At 53.7% G+C, this 16257-nt stretch overlaps 1 protein-coding gene across 1 annotated transcript; it reads right to left on the bottom strand.

The window, feature by feature from the left end:
• Nucleotides 1-249: 249 nt before the first annotated feature.
• Nucleotides 250-14079, bottom strand: SYT12 (synaptotagmin 12; the record flags this gene model as incomplete). The annotated part of the gene is made up of 7 exons (XM_079707525.1): nucleotides 14040-14079; nucleotides 9158-9351; nucleotides 6662-7054; nucleotides 3615-3830; nucleotides 2802-2922; nucleotides 1802-1935; nucleotides 250-423 (listed from the first exon to the last, which is right to left on the bottom strand). The coding sequence occupies exons 1-7, from the start codon at nucleotides 14071-14073 to the stop codon at nucleotides 250-252; spliced, it is 1266 nt and encodes a 421-aa protein (XP_079563651.1). The 5' UTR covers nucleotides 14074-14079.
• Between the last annotated feature and the right edge of the window lie 2178 nt (nucleotides 14080-16257).

Below are 16257 nucleotides of genomic sequence, written 5' to 3' on the forward strand. Positions count from 1 at the left end.
CCAATGCCTGGCTGCCCTCCCCAGGCCCTGGCCCAGCCATGGCTGGTCCTCAGTGGGAGACAACCCTGGGTCCCTAGACATCCAACCAGGCCTGTTCCTCCACTGCAGCCTGGATAGAGGGACCAAGATGGCTCTTGGGGACTCCACCAGGGGACCCCAGTGTTCATGGTTCCAGCCAGACTACAAAGAAGGGTGCTGGAGCTGAGTTCATGCCGGGCTCCGGTGCCCACCCGGGCCCTGCCCCGGCTGCTAGTTTCGCCGGACAGGGTGCCACATGGACACGGGCCTGCGCAGCGTGGCCAGCATCTGGTTCCAGTGCGTGGTGCCCATGCCACTGGCCGACGGCCCAATGATGACATGGCCCACGTTGTCCCCACGGCCATCACTGCTGCTCTCAGCTACCGTCACACGGAGAGACAGGTCCTGGGGAGGAAGTGACATGGGTGCTAGGACCAGGGGCAGTACCAGAGGTCCTGCATGGCCCCCAGGCCCCAGCGGGGTGCCAGGCACGGCCCCGTGAATCCTCACCTCTGACCTGTCTAACCTCACAGCCCAGATGCAAATGCTGGCTTCACCACTTCCTTGCTGCGTGACCTTGGGCAGTGACTTGGGCTCTTCCTACCTCAGTTTCCCCATCTGTAAAATGGTGATAATCATAGTTCCCACCTGTTCTGGGAACGAAATGAGTTAAAAGGTGTAAAGCACTTAGAACAGTGCCTGCACACAGTCAGAGCATTATAGATGTCTGTTGTTAATCCTGAGATTATCGTATGTTGGACTCATAACAGAAAGGGAAAGAACTTGCTTGAGATCAAAGTGGTGAAGCTGAAACTGGAACCTAGCCTGACTTCTCTCCTTCCCCTCCCCCTCCCCCTCCCCTTCCCCCACCTCCGGTCCCAAGAAGTGTCTCGCCCTAGGAGGCTGTGGCGTAGGAGTAGTGTCACTATGAACACCCAGGGAAGCAGGGGGCAGATGGGTGGCCTGTCCCATGAGGGTGGCAAGGCAGGACCCACCAGGGATGCTGAGATGTCTGCCTGGATTACGAACACCCAGAGTGTGTCAGGGTTCTGGGCTTTCAAATTCAGACCGGCTATCCTAAGAGGGGAGATTAGGGGGTTTCTGTATAGCCCCAGGGCCAAGGGGCAAGTTTTGGCTCAAGGCACAAAAGGACTTTCTCACGTGGTCAGGAAGGCCCAAGGATGGAAGGAGGGAGTGAGGGAAGGTGGTGAGCTCCCCATCCTCTGAGACATGCAAGCCGGGCCACTTCTGTGGCCCAGGGCACATCCTCTGCAGTCCTCCCACCCTTGGCCTGTGACATCTGTGCTGGGAGGAGGTCTCCCTGGGGTACATCGCCTGCTGAAGGCCAGGGGGCGTCTGGGGAGCTCCACAGGGCCTCTGTAGGCAGAACCTCGGGAGATTTAGGGCCAGAGCTCTGGGCGTTGGGTCAGTCCTGGCTCATCCCTAGTCCTTTGCAGTTCCCTCCACCGGGAACTGTCTTCCCACAGATCTCAGCTTAGCTACTACCCCCACCTGCAGAGGCCTCCCCTGACGGCCAAGGTCTGGCATGCTCTTAGTGGATGGGGATTGTCTGGAGACTTTCCTGCCCGTCCCTTGTGAGCGCCAAGGAAGCAATGCCCGTGTCCCCAGCACCCACCAGAGGGCTGGTACCTAGTAGGTGCTCAATACACGCTTCTCGACTAGAAAGGTGATGCCTTAAGGCAAACCATCACACCCTGCAGGAGCTCTGAGGAGATAGACTGGAGGGGATAGAGGGCCCCCCCCCTGCGTCATCCCCCCTCACCTGGAGCACAATGGCTGGCACTGAGAAGATCATGGCTTCATTGAACACTGGGTTAGGGTCGTCCCTCTTCACAGCCGTCTTCTTTTTGCTCATTTTCCTCCCATCCTGCAGCAGGTACACCTTGACGAAGGGGTCTGTGGGCGGGGAGGGGGGTGGGGGTGAGAGCCGGTGCTACACTCACTTGGCATAGACCTGCCCGGTCACAGCGGCTCACTGGCCACTCTCGCCTGCAGTCCTGACATCAGTCCTTTATTGCCTTCCTATTTTACAGATGAGAAAACTGAGGCTCACGTGTGAGTCAGGAGAAGAGCTGGGCTTTGGACTCAGGCAGCCAGCCCCCCAGCCCGCACGAGTGCTCCCCTCACATGAGGCTCTGGGGAGCTCAGCAGACCCACCACTTTTCATTCTATAAATGGCCCAAACGCAGATGTCAGCCCCAAGTCACCCGGTGCCCGCTCAGTGGAGCCTGACTCAAGGACATGCAGCTCTGGAATAACGAGTCGCTGTCTGCTCATCACTTACCACCCACTGGGTGTCCTTGCTGCACCTGCCTGGACCCGGGTCCCCCAGGCTCCCAGTCAGCCTCCTGCAGCCCTCAGTTTTCAGTTACTCGGGGCTGAGGCTCCTGCAGACCTGACGCATCAGGTCCTGCCTGGCACCCACACCATCTCGGTGGCCCTGGTCCCCGTTTGGGATCTGGGATGCAGTCCAGCCTCTGGGAAACGCCTACCTTGTTTTCATACCAGTGCCCCAGCCTCCTGCTCTCAGACTCCCATCCCTCCCCCACAGGGACTCCCTGCCAGTCTCTGTGGTTCCCATGTTTCCCCAGCTAGATTAATCTTCCCACTGTGCATGGCTCCTGAGCCCAGCCAAAGCCAGGGGTGGGGGGCCTGGCACTGTGCCCTACACCTGCTGATGCCTCCAGGTGCCCAGGGCTTAGCAGCTGGGCCACGGCTCCCACCTGCCCCACGAAGGAGCCAGGCAGCCAGGAGGGTCTCACCCGCTGTGGTCTTGTCGTTGGTCCAGATGAGATTCTTGGCTTTCACCACGACCACTGTAAGGCGCTCGGCCGTTGGGAGGTAGCTGAGGGACAGCAGGATCTCGCCCACAGCGTCGGCGGCCTGGAGGACAGGCGGGTGACTCAGAGGGCTTCTGCCCCTGGACTTGAGGGGCCCAGGGAAAGGCAGCAGCTTCCTTCTCCACTGAGAAGTTGCTACTCTTGGGGCCCCTTACACCAGGGCACCAGGCTGGTGGGATCGAGAAAGGGACCCCTCCCCCGCTCCACAGCACCATCCCTGCCTTGTACCGGGTATGGGTCCTGCCTGGGAAGGAAGGCCAGAGGTTGCCTGTCAAATGCAGCAACAAAATGCAGTTATGTTCCCTCATTCCAGACCAGAGACAACATTCTCTGGTAGTAGCACTTACAGGTCCAGGTGGACTGGAATTAGTAGATCATTTGCTTAAATAACAGTGATGCTCCCTAAGCACTGCTACATTTACGACGGTAAACTGCAGCTTGGCCTCTGTCTGAAATAACTCACTTGAGGGCCAGAGGAGTACTTCCCTAACAGAAGATCTACAGGAGTAGAGCTTCTAAAGGTTTGGTGGTAGGAGCAGTAGAAGGGCTATAAACGGTGGTCAGGGTGCCTTTCATCTGCATGCAGTAAACTGAGTTTCCCTGAGTGTGGCTCAGCTCTTTCTCTAATCTCCTAAAGATGCTGGTGTTCAGGCTGCTGCGAGGACAGTGGCTTCCCTCCTCTACAGTGTACACGTATGACGCCGTCCTCAGGCACAGGCAGGTGGGCGGGCTTACCTTGTTCTGGTCCTGTAGGTAGAGCCAGCCGCCGAAGGGCTGCAGCGGGAGGTCAAGCACAGAAAGCTTCAGCTCCACCACCCCTGTGCTCACATTCCGCTCATCTTCATCGATGCCAAACACGGAAAACCGCAGGCTCTTCTCCTCCAGGGCTGCAGGGTCCAGGGGGATGGAGAACTTCTCGTCGAAGAAGATGGAGTAGGCGTTCCTCTGGATCTGCAGAAAGAGTGGTGGAAGGAGGTCCAAAGCTGGGGAGGAGGTGGCAGCCAGGTGCCTGCAAGGCCATGGTAGGGAGTGAGCACTGGATGGGGAGTCTGGAGACCCGGGCTAGCGTCTGCAATGCCAATCCTTCCTTTGGTGGCTCAGCCCTGATGATATAAAAGCCCCTTGTCCTCTTCTCAGTGGTGGCCAATCTAGTGGCCTGGCATTCAAAGCTTCCACAAGCTGATCCCAACTAATTCCCATCCTCGGTGCCCATGGGTCCACAGAACCCTTGCAATGTGCCGGCTGAGCTGGCCATCTTTCTTGCACGTGTTCAAGTCCAGCCCTGGGCCAGGCATGCAGCGAGTATGGGTAACTGTCTTCGAAGTTGAGAGTCACTGATGTCCCATCCCGCATGGGGCCTGGCCTAGGACTCTCTGAACGTTATGGAGTGGATGGGCCGATGGAGTGACGAGGCAAGGCTGGGCAGACTCTGTTTCTAAGCCTAGTCCTGCCTGGTGGGCGCCACTGGTCTCTTCCCAGGAAGCCATGGGCGGGCCCTCTGGGAAGGTGCATTTGTGGGCACTGATCCCCCTTCCGTGGGGGGCTGCTTTGGTCACTGCCTGGCGATATTTTAAGAGAGGAGATCTCATCCCTGGCAGCTCGCCTGATGCCGGGGGGCTGCCCAACCTGGGGGCAGCCACCCACTCACTGGGATTGGCTGGGCTGTGATGCTAAGAAGCCTGCATTCTTGGGAATAAATCTGTCGGCACCTCCAGGTGCCCTGAGCCGCGCTCTGCGGTCACTGTCTGGGCCGGAGAAGCCTCTTCTTACCCTGCGCCCTGGGAGCTACATCCCCTACCCAATCACCTGCTTGAGAACCAAGGGCGACCCTTCCTTCATGGGATAAAGCCCACCTCCTGATCCTGACCCTGACATTCAGGCTTTTCACCATCTTTGGCCATAAATTCCTTCCTCTGGCCAAATTAGCCCCTTGACTGTCCCCTGCCCATAGGAGCACAGGCTCCCTGACGATCCATTCTCTGTACGTTGCACTTTTTTTTTTTTTTTTTTTGCGGTACGCGGGCCTCTCACTGCTGTGGCCTCTCCCGTCGCGGAGCACAGGCTCCGGACGCGCAGGCTCAGCGGCCATGGCCCACGGGCCCAGCCGCTCCACGGCATGTGGGATCCTCCCAGACCGGGGCACGAACCCGTGTCCCCTGCATTGGCAGGCGGACTCTCAACCACTGCGCCACCAGGGAAAGTACGTTGCACTTTATGAGCATGTGGAGACCCCTGGGGTGGAGTCCTGGAGCTCCTGCTCACTTGCTGGGGTTGTCGTGGGCAAAGCACTTTCCTGAGCCTCAGTTTCCTCATCTGTAAGATGCCCTCAATCCATCCCCCATCACTGGGGCTAATGAGAGGGTCACAGATGTGTTGGGCTCTGTGAACCACGTTCTCAGCATACATCAGGCCGTGGTGGCTGCTGTCAACATGCTGCCTCAAGGGATGCGTCCAGAACCACCCAGGTCCTCCAGGCAGCTGAGGGCACGGGCAGCGTGGATCTGGGCTCAACAGGAACCCTTCATGGTCCTGACAGACGACAATCCATTGAGCGCTTACCAAGGACTGGGCTCAGGACTCTGCATTTCCTGAAGCACTATGATGCTGACTTGACATATGGGAAAACTGAGTCACAGAGTGCTTAAGTGACTCACCCAAGGTCATACTTCTAGGAAGTAGGGAACCAGGATTTGAACCCAGGCAGTCAGGCTCCAGGGTCCTGCTCCTAATCACCCACTGGACTGCCTCTCTGAAGCTGGCCTCCCCTTCTCGGCCCTACATACGCCCTGGTGGTTGGTTCTAGACCCTCCTAGAGTGAGGGAGGCAGGGTGGGGCAGGAAAGGAATGACAGTCTCCACCTCTGAGAAGCAGCCAATTTCAGCATAGGAAACAGGACTGGACACGGGTGGGTCTCTGAGGAGCCAGAGCCACTTGACCTCAGGATCCTCCTGCTCTGGTCAGAGCCCGTGATGGGCTGACCTCGCCCGCGGGTGCTGGGCAGCAGGGTGTCTCACGTAGACCTCTCTCTCTCTCAGCAAGGGGGGCGGATCATGGAGGGGTAACCTGGGGGGTGTGCTGGGTCCCTCTCCTTGCCCCTCCTGGCTTATTCTGCACCGTCCCCCCTGCTTTCGGCCCCAGGGGCTGACCTCCATGGGCTGCATCAACAGGCTCCCTAGGCCTCTGGCTTCCGGTGGGGTCAGCCAGTAGGGATCACTGGAGGGAAACCAGAGGTTGAAGGGAGGTCGGGGTGCTTATTCCTCCAGGTCCTTCTCTGCAGGATCGCTGCGAGCAGATGGCGCCTCTGGACCAAAGGGCACAGCGCCTATCGAGGTGGCCCTCTGCACACACTGGTCTCTAGGTAACCTCGCGTTCCCCTCATCCCCTCAGGCCAGGGTACCACGCCATCCCTGAGGTCGCCCCACACACAGCATTGTAACAGTCCTGTTATTAAACTGTCCACAAATTAGCCAACATGAGCTTGTCATCCCTTCCCTGCCAGGTCCCCAAGTTGACACAATTGACAAATGGACAATTACCACACACACTGCATTCATGTGGCAGGACTGCTGAGAACTGCACACAATGGGAGCCTGCAGGTGGAGGCCCCAAACTCCCAGTTCTGTCTTCCCTAGAGCCAGCACCTTCCGCTCTGGGATCAGCAACCAAATCTTCTCTCTAGCGCCCTCCTCAGATTCTGCCTGGCCCTGCCCCCCTGCCTGCCTGGGCAGGACTCGTGAGAGCCCAGGGCACACGGCTGCCCCGCCCTCCCGGCCCCCACTTACCCGGGAAATGCCCACGATCTGCTCGTCCGGCAGCAGGCTGACGCGCATGAAGCAGGACTCGAAGCTGGCTTCCTCCCGCTCCAGGAGGTCCTTGCCCTGCAGCACAGCCACGTGGAGGGTGTGGGAGGCGGCATCGTAGTCCATGCTCACCTCCACCTGGCCCAGCGTGAAGTCCTGCCCGAAGGTGTTGCTCACGGAGGAGATGGAGTCCAGGGAGTCGGCCGACTGGGATTTTCGGAGGGTCCCATAGGGGGCCAGGTCCAGCTCACGGCCCATCAACTCCAGGGGTCCCAGCTCGCTGATGCTCTCAAAGGTGTCCTCAATGCTGAGGCTGCCTTTGCGACTGGGTGGCCCCCTACTGCTGGCCCGCTGGGCATTCCAGGCAGGCACTCTCTGGGGGTGAGAAAAAGGGACATGGGAGCATCGAAAGGGCAATAGGCATGGTATTGAAGAGACAGCAAAGAGATACGGTAAGCCCTGTTCATGCAAGGCACCTCCAAGTTCCCCTTTCACAAAAACAGGGCATGCCTTCGTTAGGAAGGGCCTTCTTTATTGTTATTTCATGTCAGTTTTCTCTCCCCTAACCAGGAGGTAAGAGAGCTTTTTCTCAAAATGTTTATTTATATGGACTGAGTTTCATATATAAAGATGTTCACTGCAGTGATGTTTATACAAAGGAAAAGTAGTTAGCAATCTAAGTGTCCAGCAGAAGGGGAACGGGTAAGAAAACTAGAGTACAGATACTCAATACATGACAGAGCAGCCTCAAAGGAAGTTTACAAAAATGTCTACCACATGAGAAAGTTTTCATGTTGGATAACACTAACTCTAATATTCAAATTTTTCTTTTCTCTCAGTTGACCTTGGGATTTGAGAAAACAAAAGCCTTTGTACAGTAAGCATCTCCCATGTTGGTACATGGTCTTCATTACCATAATTTTTAATGGTCCCCTTAATTTGCCATTGAGTGGATCGCCATAGTTTATTTTACTATTCCCCTACTGTTGGACATTTATATTGTTTTTAATGTTTCACAAATATAAACAATGCAGCATTGAATAGCTTTCCTTTTTTTTTGGCTGCGCTGCGTGGCATGCGGGATCCTAGCTCCCTAACTAGGGAACGAACCCGTGCCCTCTGCAGTGGAAGTGCAGAGTCTTAACCACTGGACCTCCAGGTAATTCCCTTGAATAGCTTTCTTAAAATCTTGACTTAGAGGACATAGTCCTTTTTTTTTTTTTAATCTATTTTATTTATTTTTTATTTTTGACTGTGTCGGGTCTTCGTTGCTGCGCACGGGCTTTCTCTAGTTGCTGCGAGTGGGGGTTACTCTTCGTTGCGGTGTGCGGGCTTCTCATCGCGGTGGATTCTCTTGTTGTGGAGCATGGGCTTTAGGCATGTGGCTTCAGTCGTTGTGGCACGTGGGCTCAGTAGTTGTGGCTCTCGGGCTCTAGAGCACAGGCAGTAGTTGTGGCGCGCATGGGCTTAGTTGTTCCGCGGCACGTGGGATCTTCCCAGACTGGGGATCGAACCCGTGTCCCCTGCACTGGCAGGCGGATTCTTAACCACTGTGCCACCAGGGAAGTCCTGAGGACATAGTCCTTTTGAAAGCTTTTGATACATGTTTCCAAAATGCTCTTTGGAAAAGTTGTTCCAATTTACAGTCCCTCCAGCTGAGCAAGAGATAATTCCTTCCAAAACCCCAAATGAGCGAGCATGTGGGACCTTTATCTGGTAACAGATTCTGGCTGTGCTCTCTGGAACTCTACATGATGTTAGAAAAATTCTCTGCCAGTGTTAAGTGATGAAGCATTTAGCAATATATAGAAAGCCCTAAAAATGTTTATACTCCCTGATACAGTAATGTCACATCTGGGCATTCATTCAAAGTATGTAATCCCAAATGAAGACAAAGTTTTACATGTAAACCACTTACTGCATTATTTATAGTGGCATTTAGTAAACCATGGCACATACATAAAAAGGAATCTTAGGCAGCCATTAAAATAATGTTTACAATCAACAATATGAGAAAGTACTTCCGTTTTAAGTGAGATGAAAAGGGTAGGGTATAAAATTCTATGTAGAGATGACACCCATTGTGTAAAAACTATGCATGGAAAAAAAGACTGGGGGGAGGGGCCTAGACTTAAAATATTGGAAAGAAATAAATCAAAATGTTAATAGTTTGAAGACAATTCACAGTTGCTTGCCTCTGGGTGGTGACATTTGGGGAGGTTTTTCTTCTTATATTTTCCTGTATTTTTCACAGGATGGTGTTTTAAATTGAAAGCATTCATTCATTCGCCAAGTATTCATGGATTACCTAGCACTGGGCTATGTTGGAGATGCGGAGGAGGACAAGGGTCCCTGTTCGCAGGAGGAAATTAACCAGGAGGGAGTGAGGGGGGAGGGAGTGGGGGCCAGTCCTGAGAGTGGACGGTTGGGGCGTGGGGTGTACAGTCCAGTGTGCACCCATGAGAACAGAAGCCTCACCTTCTGCCGGGCCTCTGCATAGTTCTCACCATACTTCTGCTGAAGGTACCTGTAGTCATAGTTTGGGAACGGGGAGGGGCTGGGGAAGCTCCCCGATGTCCAGAGCTTCCACAGGCTCACAGCTGCAATTCCCAGCAGTGCCAGGGCCCCGGCAGCATAGACACCCACTTCCCAGTCAGGGGGGCTCTTGATGACTGCAAGACAAGAGCAGAGCAGTCTCTCCTTAATGGGCACTAGGACCCCTCAGTTGTTACACATTCCCACCCAGCAAGCCTGTAGTTCAGCACTGACTTGCTTATTCATTGAAAAAATATTTATTGAGTGTCTACTATGTCAGGTTCTGTGCTGGGTGCTGGGGATCCAGTGTTGAACAAGCTATACACCCTCTGATATCTGCTTTTAGCTCCTTTCCACAAAAACATACATTCCTATCAGGAGCGACACTTGGGTAGAGCAGATGAAGAGCTGTGAACAATGGTTAAATATTCCTTAGGCTTTAAACAGGTAGGGTTTTTTTTTTTAATTAATTTATTTTATTTTTGGCTGCACTGGGTCTCTGTTGCTGCACAGGGGCTTTTCTCTAGTTGAGGTGAGCAGGGGCTACTCTTCGTTGCAGTGCACAGGCTTCTCATTGTGGTGGCTTCTCTTGTTTTAGAGCGTGGGCTCTAGGCACGCGGGCTCAGTAGTTGTGGCACACGGGCTTAGTTGCTCCGCGGCATGTGGGATCTTCCCGGACCAGGGCTCGAACCCGTGTCCCCTGCATTGGCAAGCGGATTCTTAACCACTGTGCCACCAGGGAAGCCCCAGATGGGGTTTTTCTTGCCTCTTTGAGTTCTCTCTACCTTCAGAGGACTTCTGCTTCCAGATAATCAATGCAGCCTGTTGGGATCTGAGGAAAGTGGAAGGGAACTTGGGGGAGAAAAAGAAATGACCCCCTTTTTGCCTCAGACCTCATCTAAAACAATCCAATGTCCATCAATTGATGAATAGGAAAATAAAATGTAGTACATCCATGCAATGGAATATTATTCAGCAATAAAAAGGAATGAAATGATACATGTTATAACATGGATGAACCTTGAAAACATCAAGCTAAGTGAAAGAAGCCAGTGCCCCAAGACCATATGTTGTATGATTCTATTTCTATGAAATGTCCAAAAGAGGCAAATCTATACAGACAGAAAGTAGATTAGTGATTTCAGGGGCTGCCAGGGGTTGGGGGGAGTAGGGGGAAATGTGGAGTATGGGGTTTATTTTTGGGGTGATGAATATATTCTAAAAGTTGCTTGTGCTGATGGTTGCACAATATACTGAAGCCCACTGAATTGTACACTTTAAGTGAGTGAATTTATGGCATGTGAGTTTTATCTTGATAAAGCTGTTACCAAAAACCAAAAACCAAACAAAAAACTCAGCCAGACGTGCGAGGTGGCTGTAGGCTGGGCAGGGCTTGGGGACAAATCCAGATGCTCAAATGCTTTCTGTCCACTGATGTTTTAATCATCTCACTTATCTGAGCCTCACTGTCCCCAAACAGTAATTAACTACCCCCTCAACTGTGTTGGGTAAGTCCTCACCTAGCACAGAGCTTGGCCCACGGCAGAACCATAAATGTTAAGTCACTCTTCTGGGAAACCTGGCCCTGCATTCCCAAAAGCAGCCAATGAGACAGTAGGATTCATGTTGCAGAAGATCTCACTGTTGGCAAATATAATTCTCTAAACCGTTCTCAGTGTTGCCTCTATACTTGATTCAAATGGGGAAACTGAGACACACAAGAACTTGCCCAAGGTCACAGAGTCAAGAAGGGGTGGCCCTGGGATCCCAACACTGGCAGCCAGAGTCCAGAGCAAGCAGGGGTAAAAACCACTGCCCCACCCGGCCTCCACCCAGCACGGTTCCCTAGCAGCAGGGCGGAGAGATGTGGGGAGGGTGTTTCAGGGGTGGAGATTTCTCATCACACAGCCACTGAGCACCTACTATGTGTGCGCACCCTGCGGAGCGGGTCAGCCCCAGGCCCAGTCCCTGTCCTTAATAAGTGGCTCATAGTCTAAGGGGTGGGGTGGGCAGATAAATAGACAAAAGAGTGATGGGGGTCGTGATGAGAACAGCCCAGGAGGGCTTCCCAAAGAGGGACGCCTAAGCTGGGATATGCAGGAGTAGCACGAAGTGTGCCGGCCAAGGCGCCAGGCACACCAGTCGTTTAGGGAAGGAAGAGGGGGGTGTGCAAAGCTCAGAGCATTCAGAGCACCCAGTGAGAGAGAGGGAAGGGGGCATTTGGGGATGGAGGGGCCACTGCCACTGCTCCCCAAAGCCTGCGTAGGGAGGAATCATCCAGCAGTGGGAGGCCCCAGCCGGGCCCTGCTCTGCTGAGCCCAGCCAGCTCCAGCCAGAATCTACAATACTTGCTCACCCCAGAGAAGGGCAGGGCCCACCCTTCAGCCCTGGCATTCACGCAGCACTTAGCACCCTACGAGTTCCCTACGTCCACTTTCTAGAGGAGAACTGAAGCTGATAGCAGTTAAAGAACACATCTATTGGGTTGGCCAAAAAGTTCGTTCGGGTTTGAAAACCCGAACGAACTTTTTGGCCAGCCCAAAATTTATGGGCTCAAGGCCACAGGGGTGAGAAATAGAGAGCGTGTTGCAGGTGCCTTGGCTCCCTGAGGCCACCTCACCTCCCTGGCTCCAGTCTCCTCATCCAGAAAGAGGAGATGACACCAAAAACATCCCCATCCAGTGGTTCTACCCCGAAGGAATTGATTCTAAGGGAAAAATCCCAACAAGTTTTATGTCTGGAGTGAGTCATCGAGTCTGTATTTATAACAGCAGAAATCTGGAAACAGCCTGCAGGTCCGAGCAAGGGTGCCGGTGGTGCTGTCTCAGGAGGGGCTGTCACTGGGCTTTGAGAATGACAGTTGAGGTCATCAGGATGTCACTGTGGCAATGCAGAGAATCATTTCAGGCATTGTTAAGAGGGAAAAAAAAAACAACAATTCCCAACATGGTATAAGCACATGATTTTGATGTAAAAATCACGCAGCGTATGGGCAAGGGCTGGGCGGACCAGGGAGGGATGGGAAGAGCCAGAGATGCGGATGGAGGGACAGCGAGCAAACCTGTTTACTCCTGACTTCTGTTGCGAGAATGTAATTTGTGGGATAAATAAAACCACAACAAAGAGCTACCGGGGGCCCAGGGCCAAGACCTGGCCAGGCTCTCAGGAAGTCCGGGGAGTCTGGCGAATAGGGGATGGGATGGGAACGTACCTGGTGCCTGGAGAGTGAAGTGCATGTGCAGGGGGGCTCCCACCTAGACACACACACAGCCCCAGCCAGCTCACAGGGGCTTGGGTGCTGCCAGGGGGCGGGCCAGGGCCCGGGCACAGAGTCCACATAGGCGATGGGCACGGCAAAGTGGCAAAGCAGCACCAGGCTCCCCTGAGAGTGAGGATCCGGGGGCTGAGGGCCTGAAGCCAGCACCCTGGCTGGCATAAAAGGGGGGCAGGGCCAGGGACACGAAAGGAAAAACCCCAGCAAGCTGACATGAAATGATGACAGTTAATGCTCATTTATTTGCTCATTTATTTACTCATTTTATTGCGTACCAGCCTCTGGAAGGTATGAGAAGAATTCCCCAGGGAAGTGAGGTCTGCGCTGAGACCAGAAATGAGGAAGGAGGAATCTTAGTAATAATTGTTCCCTTACTATTTTCTATTCGCCAGGCTCTGTTCCAAACACTTCATGTATACCAACCCACTGAGTCCTCAGAACCACCCTGTGAGGAAGGTTCTATTATTATCCCCATTTTACAGACGATGAAGCTGAGAGATAGAGGAGCTATTCGCTGCCAGACAATCTGGCTCCAGATCTGTGCTCAAAATCTCCACACCAGTCTCAAGGCCTTAGCCAGGTAGAGGCAGTAAGTACCCCAGGGGAAGGGAACAGCATGTGCAAAGGCCCAGAGGTCGGGGAGAGCTGTGTTCAAACTGTTGGGCACTTCACACATGCTCGCTCGTTGAATCTTCCCAGCAGTCCCTGAGGCAGGCTGCATTGTCCCCATTTTACAGATGAGTAAGTGGAGGCTCAGAGAGGTTTCATCACTTACTGATGGCCACGCCTGGACCAAGACCTGTGAGCCTGTAGGTGAAAAGTGAAAATTCCTGGCTGTGGGTTGGGAAAGGTGGGAATTCCCCCTTGTATGTCCTTCAGCTCAGCCCAGGGCTGGCTAGGGTCTGAGCTAGGGGAGGAGCTGGAGTGATGGGGAGCACCGGCCTGGGAGTCAGGAGACCTGGGTCCATGTCCTGACCCTGTTACTTACTTAGTCACTGTCCCTTTCCTTTGCTGAGCCTGCCTTCTCCCATCTGTAAATGGGGAGGGGAACATAAGGAGAAAAGATGGCGAGTGTACTTCAGTTCTGACACCATCCATCGTCAGCTGGAGTGTGTCTGGTGTCTTGAGGCCGGTCCCAAGCTCAGTGCCTGCAGGGGCACACACGAGGAGAAGGTGGGAGCTGCCATCCCTGGACTGGGCAACCTCTGAGTTTAATGTCCTGTGGATCTAACATCGACCTTCCTGGGTTTCCTCGCCTTTGGCTCCAGGAATGGCCCCAGGGGAGTGGATTCAGCGTGACAGGCTCGACCTTAGGGAGCAGCAGCACATGGGCCTACTGGGGGATCCCCTCAAGTCCTTCCACCGGAGCAGAAAGACAAAGAGACCTCAGACTGGCCCCAACCCGGCATCCCCAAGGCTGTGTGATCTTGGGCAACTCACTGACAGTCCTTACCAGTAAAACAGGGCCGTTACTGGTGTCCCACTGACATCACCCCCCCCAGGCCCAGTGGGAGGGTCCTGTGAGATGGCACGTTTGTCGCGGGGACTCACCGCTCAGGTGGTATTCTGCCACGTCCACGGCCATGACGTCCACCGCAGGGGCTGAGACTGGAAGGCAGAGGAGAGTCAGTGGAGGGGGCTTCAGAGGGTCATCAACCCCCCCACCATGGCCCAGGTGCCCATCATCCAGCTCACACTCAGGTTGAGGGGGCCTGGGCAAAAGTAGTGGTTTTTTTAATTCTTTCATTTTTATTTTTTGGCCGTGCTGCGTGGCATGCAGGATCTTAGTTCTCCGACCAAGGATCGAACCTGAGCCCTCCGCAGTGGAAGTGCGGAGTCCTAACCACTGGACCATCAGGGAAGTCCCTAAAACAGCATTTTTAAAAAATGGTGTTTAAAGCTCTTTTCAAGCACTCTGAGACCTCATTTCAGGGTTGCCAAACGCAAAAACACAAGACACCCAGTGAAATGTGAATTTCTGATTCGTTTTTAGTAGAAGTATGTCCAAATATCGCATGGGACGTGCTTATACTAAAATATTATTCACTGTTTATCTGAAGCTCAAAAGTTGCTGGCATCCCGTATTTGTATTTGCTAAATCTGGCAACCCTGCTTCACTTCCGTCCTACCAACAACAGGCTGACCAGCAGCAACTCTGTTACTCCTTAGAGCGGCCCCTCAGGGTGTTCCCTAAGGCTGACTTCAAATGCTTTTGTTTAAATTGGACCCGAAATGCTGCATTTTTACAATATTCTATTATCAGTTCTTTCTCTGCTTGGGATGGTTTCCTCCCCACCCTCCCGTCCCAAGTTTTATGAACCACTGAAGGTTTGAGAGGTTTGAAGGTTTAAGTTGGTCTAGAAAGGTCTAGAAGCTCATACAAGCCATTACCTGCCCAGGCAACTGCTTATGGTTTTATTATTGTTGTTGCTAAGAAGTAAACTGGCTCCCAGACATGTTCTAAATGGAGCGGGAGGTTGAAAAAGGGAGGCTAGGATGAGTTGTATGGATCTCAGCTCAAGGAACACGGAGGACAGGATGGCCCCCACCCTAACCTCTGCGTTCCCCCGTGGTTCAGAGAGGTGGTTATAAACAGGTAAGATGGGGTACACGGGGCGGTGGCGGGGGAGACCTGCAGAGTGTCCGTCCACCCAAGGGCAACTGCTTCTCTGTTCCCGCGGGAACGCCAGTCCAGCCTGGCTGGATCTTCTGAAAAGCCAGATACCGGTATTTTTTAACGTGCAGTTTCTTAATTTTTAAATGTTGCAACCAACTCACAAAAAATGTAAACACTACTGGTTAGAGAGGAAAAGGGTCCTGGGTGGTGGCTAGCCCGTTTGCAACTCCTCGAAGGATTGTGTGGGCTCCCTTTGGGACTGGGGTCAAATCGGGGGGTGAGCATTTTCTAGAATCCTGGGGTTCTCCCCAGTTTGTAGCTCTGGAGTCAAGAAGCTGGGGTGCCTTGATCCAGACAGGGTTATCCAGCACATGTGAGAGTGCCGTAGGTCCCAGGACAGGAGGCCTCGAGAAGCAGGGCGGAACAGGGCCCTGGGGCAAAGCCCTGCCAGGTGCACAGACAGCTCCTTGCTCCCAGCTCCCCTGATGATGCCCCCACTCCCACAGTGAGATGTGGGTTGTCATGGTGATGGGAAGGAGGCGCTAACCTGGACCGGCTTCACCCATGCCAATTCAAGTGGAAGCTCACTGCTGGGACCTGGGCTGGAGATCATGAAAAGGACTTTGCTAAGCACCCCTTACACCCAAGCCCTAAGCACTTTGCGTGTATATTATCTCATATATTACCTACCTCTAACAGCCCCTTGAGGTAGGTGCTATTACTATCTCTGGTTTGCAGATGAAAGTCATGAGGCAAGGAGGTAAAGTCATTGGCCCCAGGCTACACAGCTAAGAAACTGTTCAACCCAGGCCATGTGGTTCCACACTCCCTAACCCCTGTGCCTTACTGCAGTGGGGCATATGGTTTCAAAAGTTGCCTGAGAGGGTCTTCCCTGGTGGCGCAGTGGTTGGGAGTCCGCCTGCCGATGCAGGGGACACGGGTTCGTGCCCCGGTCTGGGAAGATCCCACATGCCGTGGAGCAGGTGGGCCCCTGAGCCATGGCCGCTGAGCCTGCGCGTCCGGAGCCTGTGCTCCACAACGGGAGAGGCCACAACAGTGAGAGGCCCGCATACCGCAAAAAAAAAAAAAAAGTTGCCTGAGAACCCGCAGGCCAAATTAGGCACCGTGTACAAGCCCAAGGTGGCCCTACTT

Source organism: Hyperoodon ampullatus (genome assembly GCF_949752795.1).
Source record: "Hyperoodon ampullatus genome assembly, chromosome: 7".
Classification (NCBI taxonomy): Eukaryota; Metazoa; Chordata; class Mammalia; order Artiodactyla; family Ziphiidae; genus Hyperoodon; species Hyperoodon ampullatus.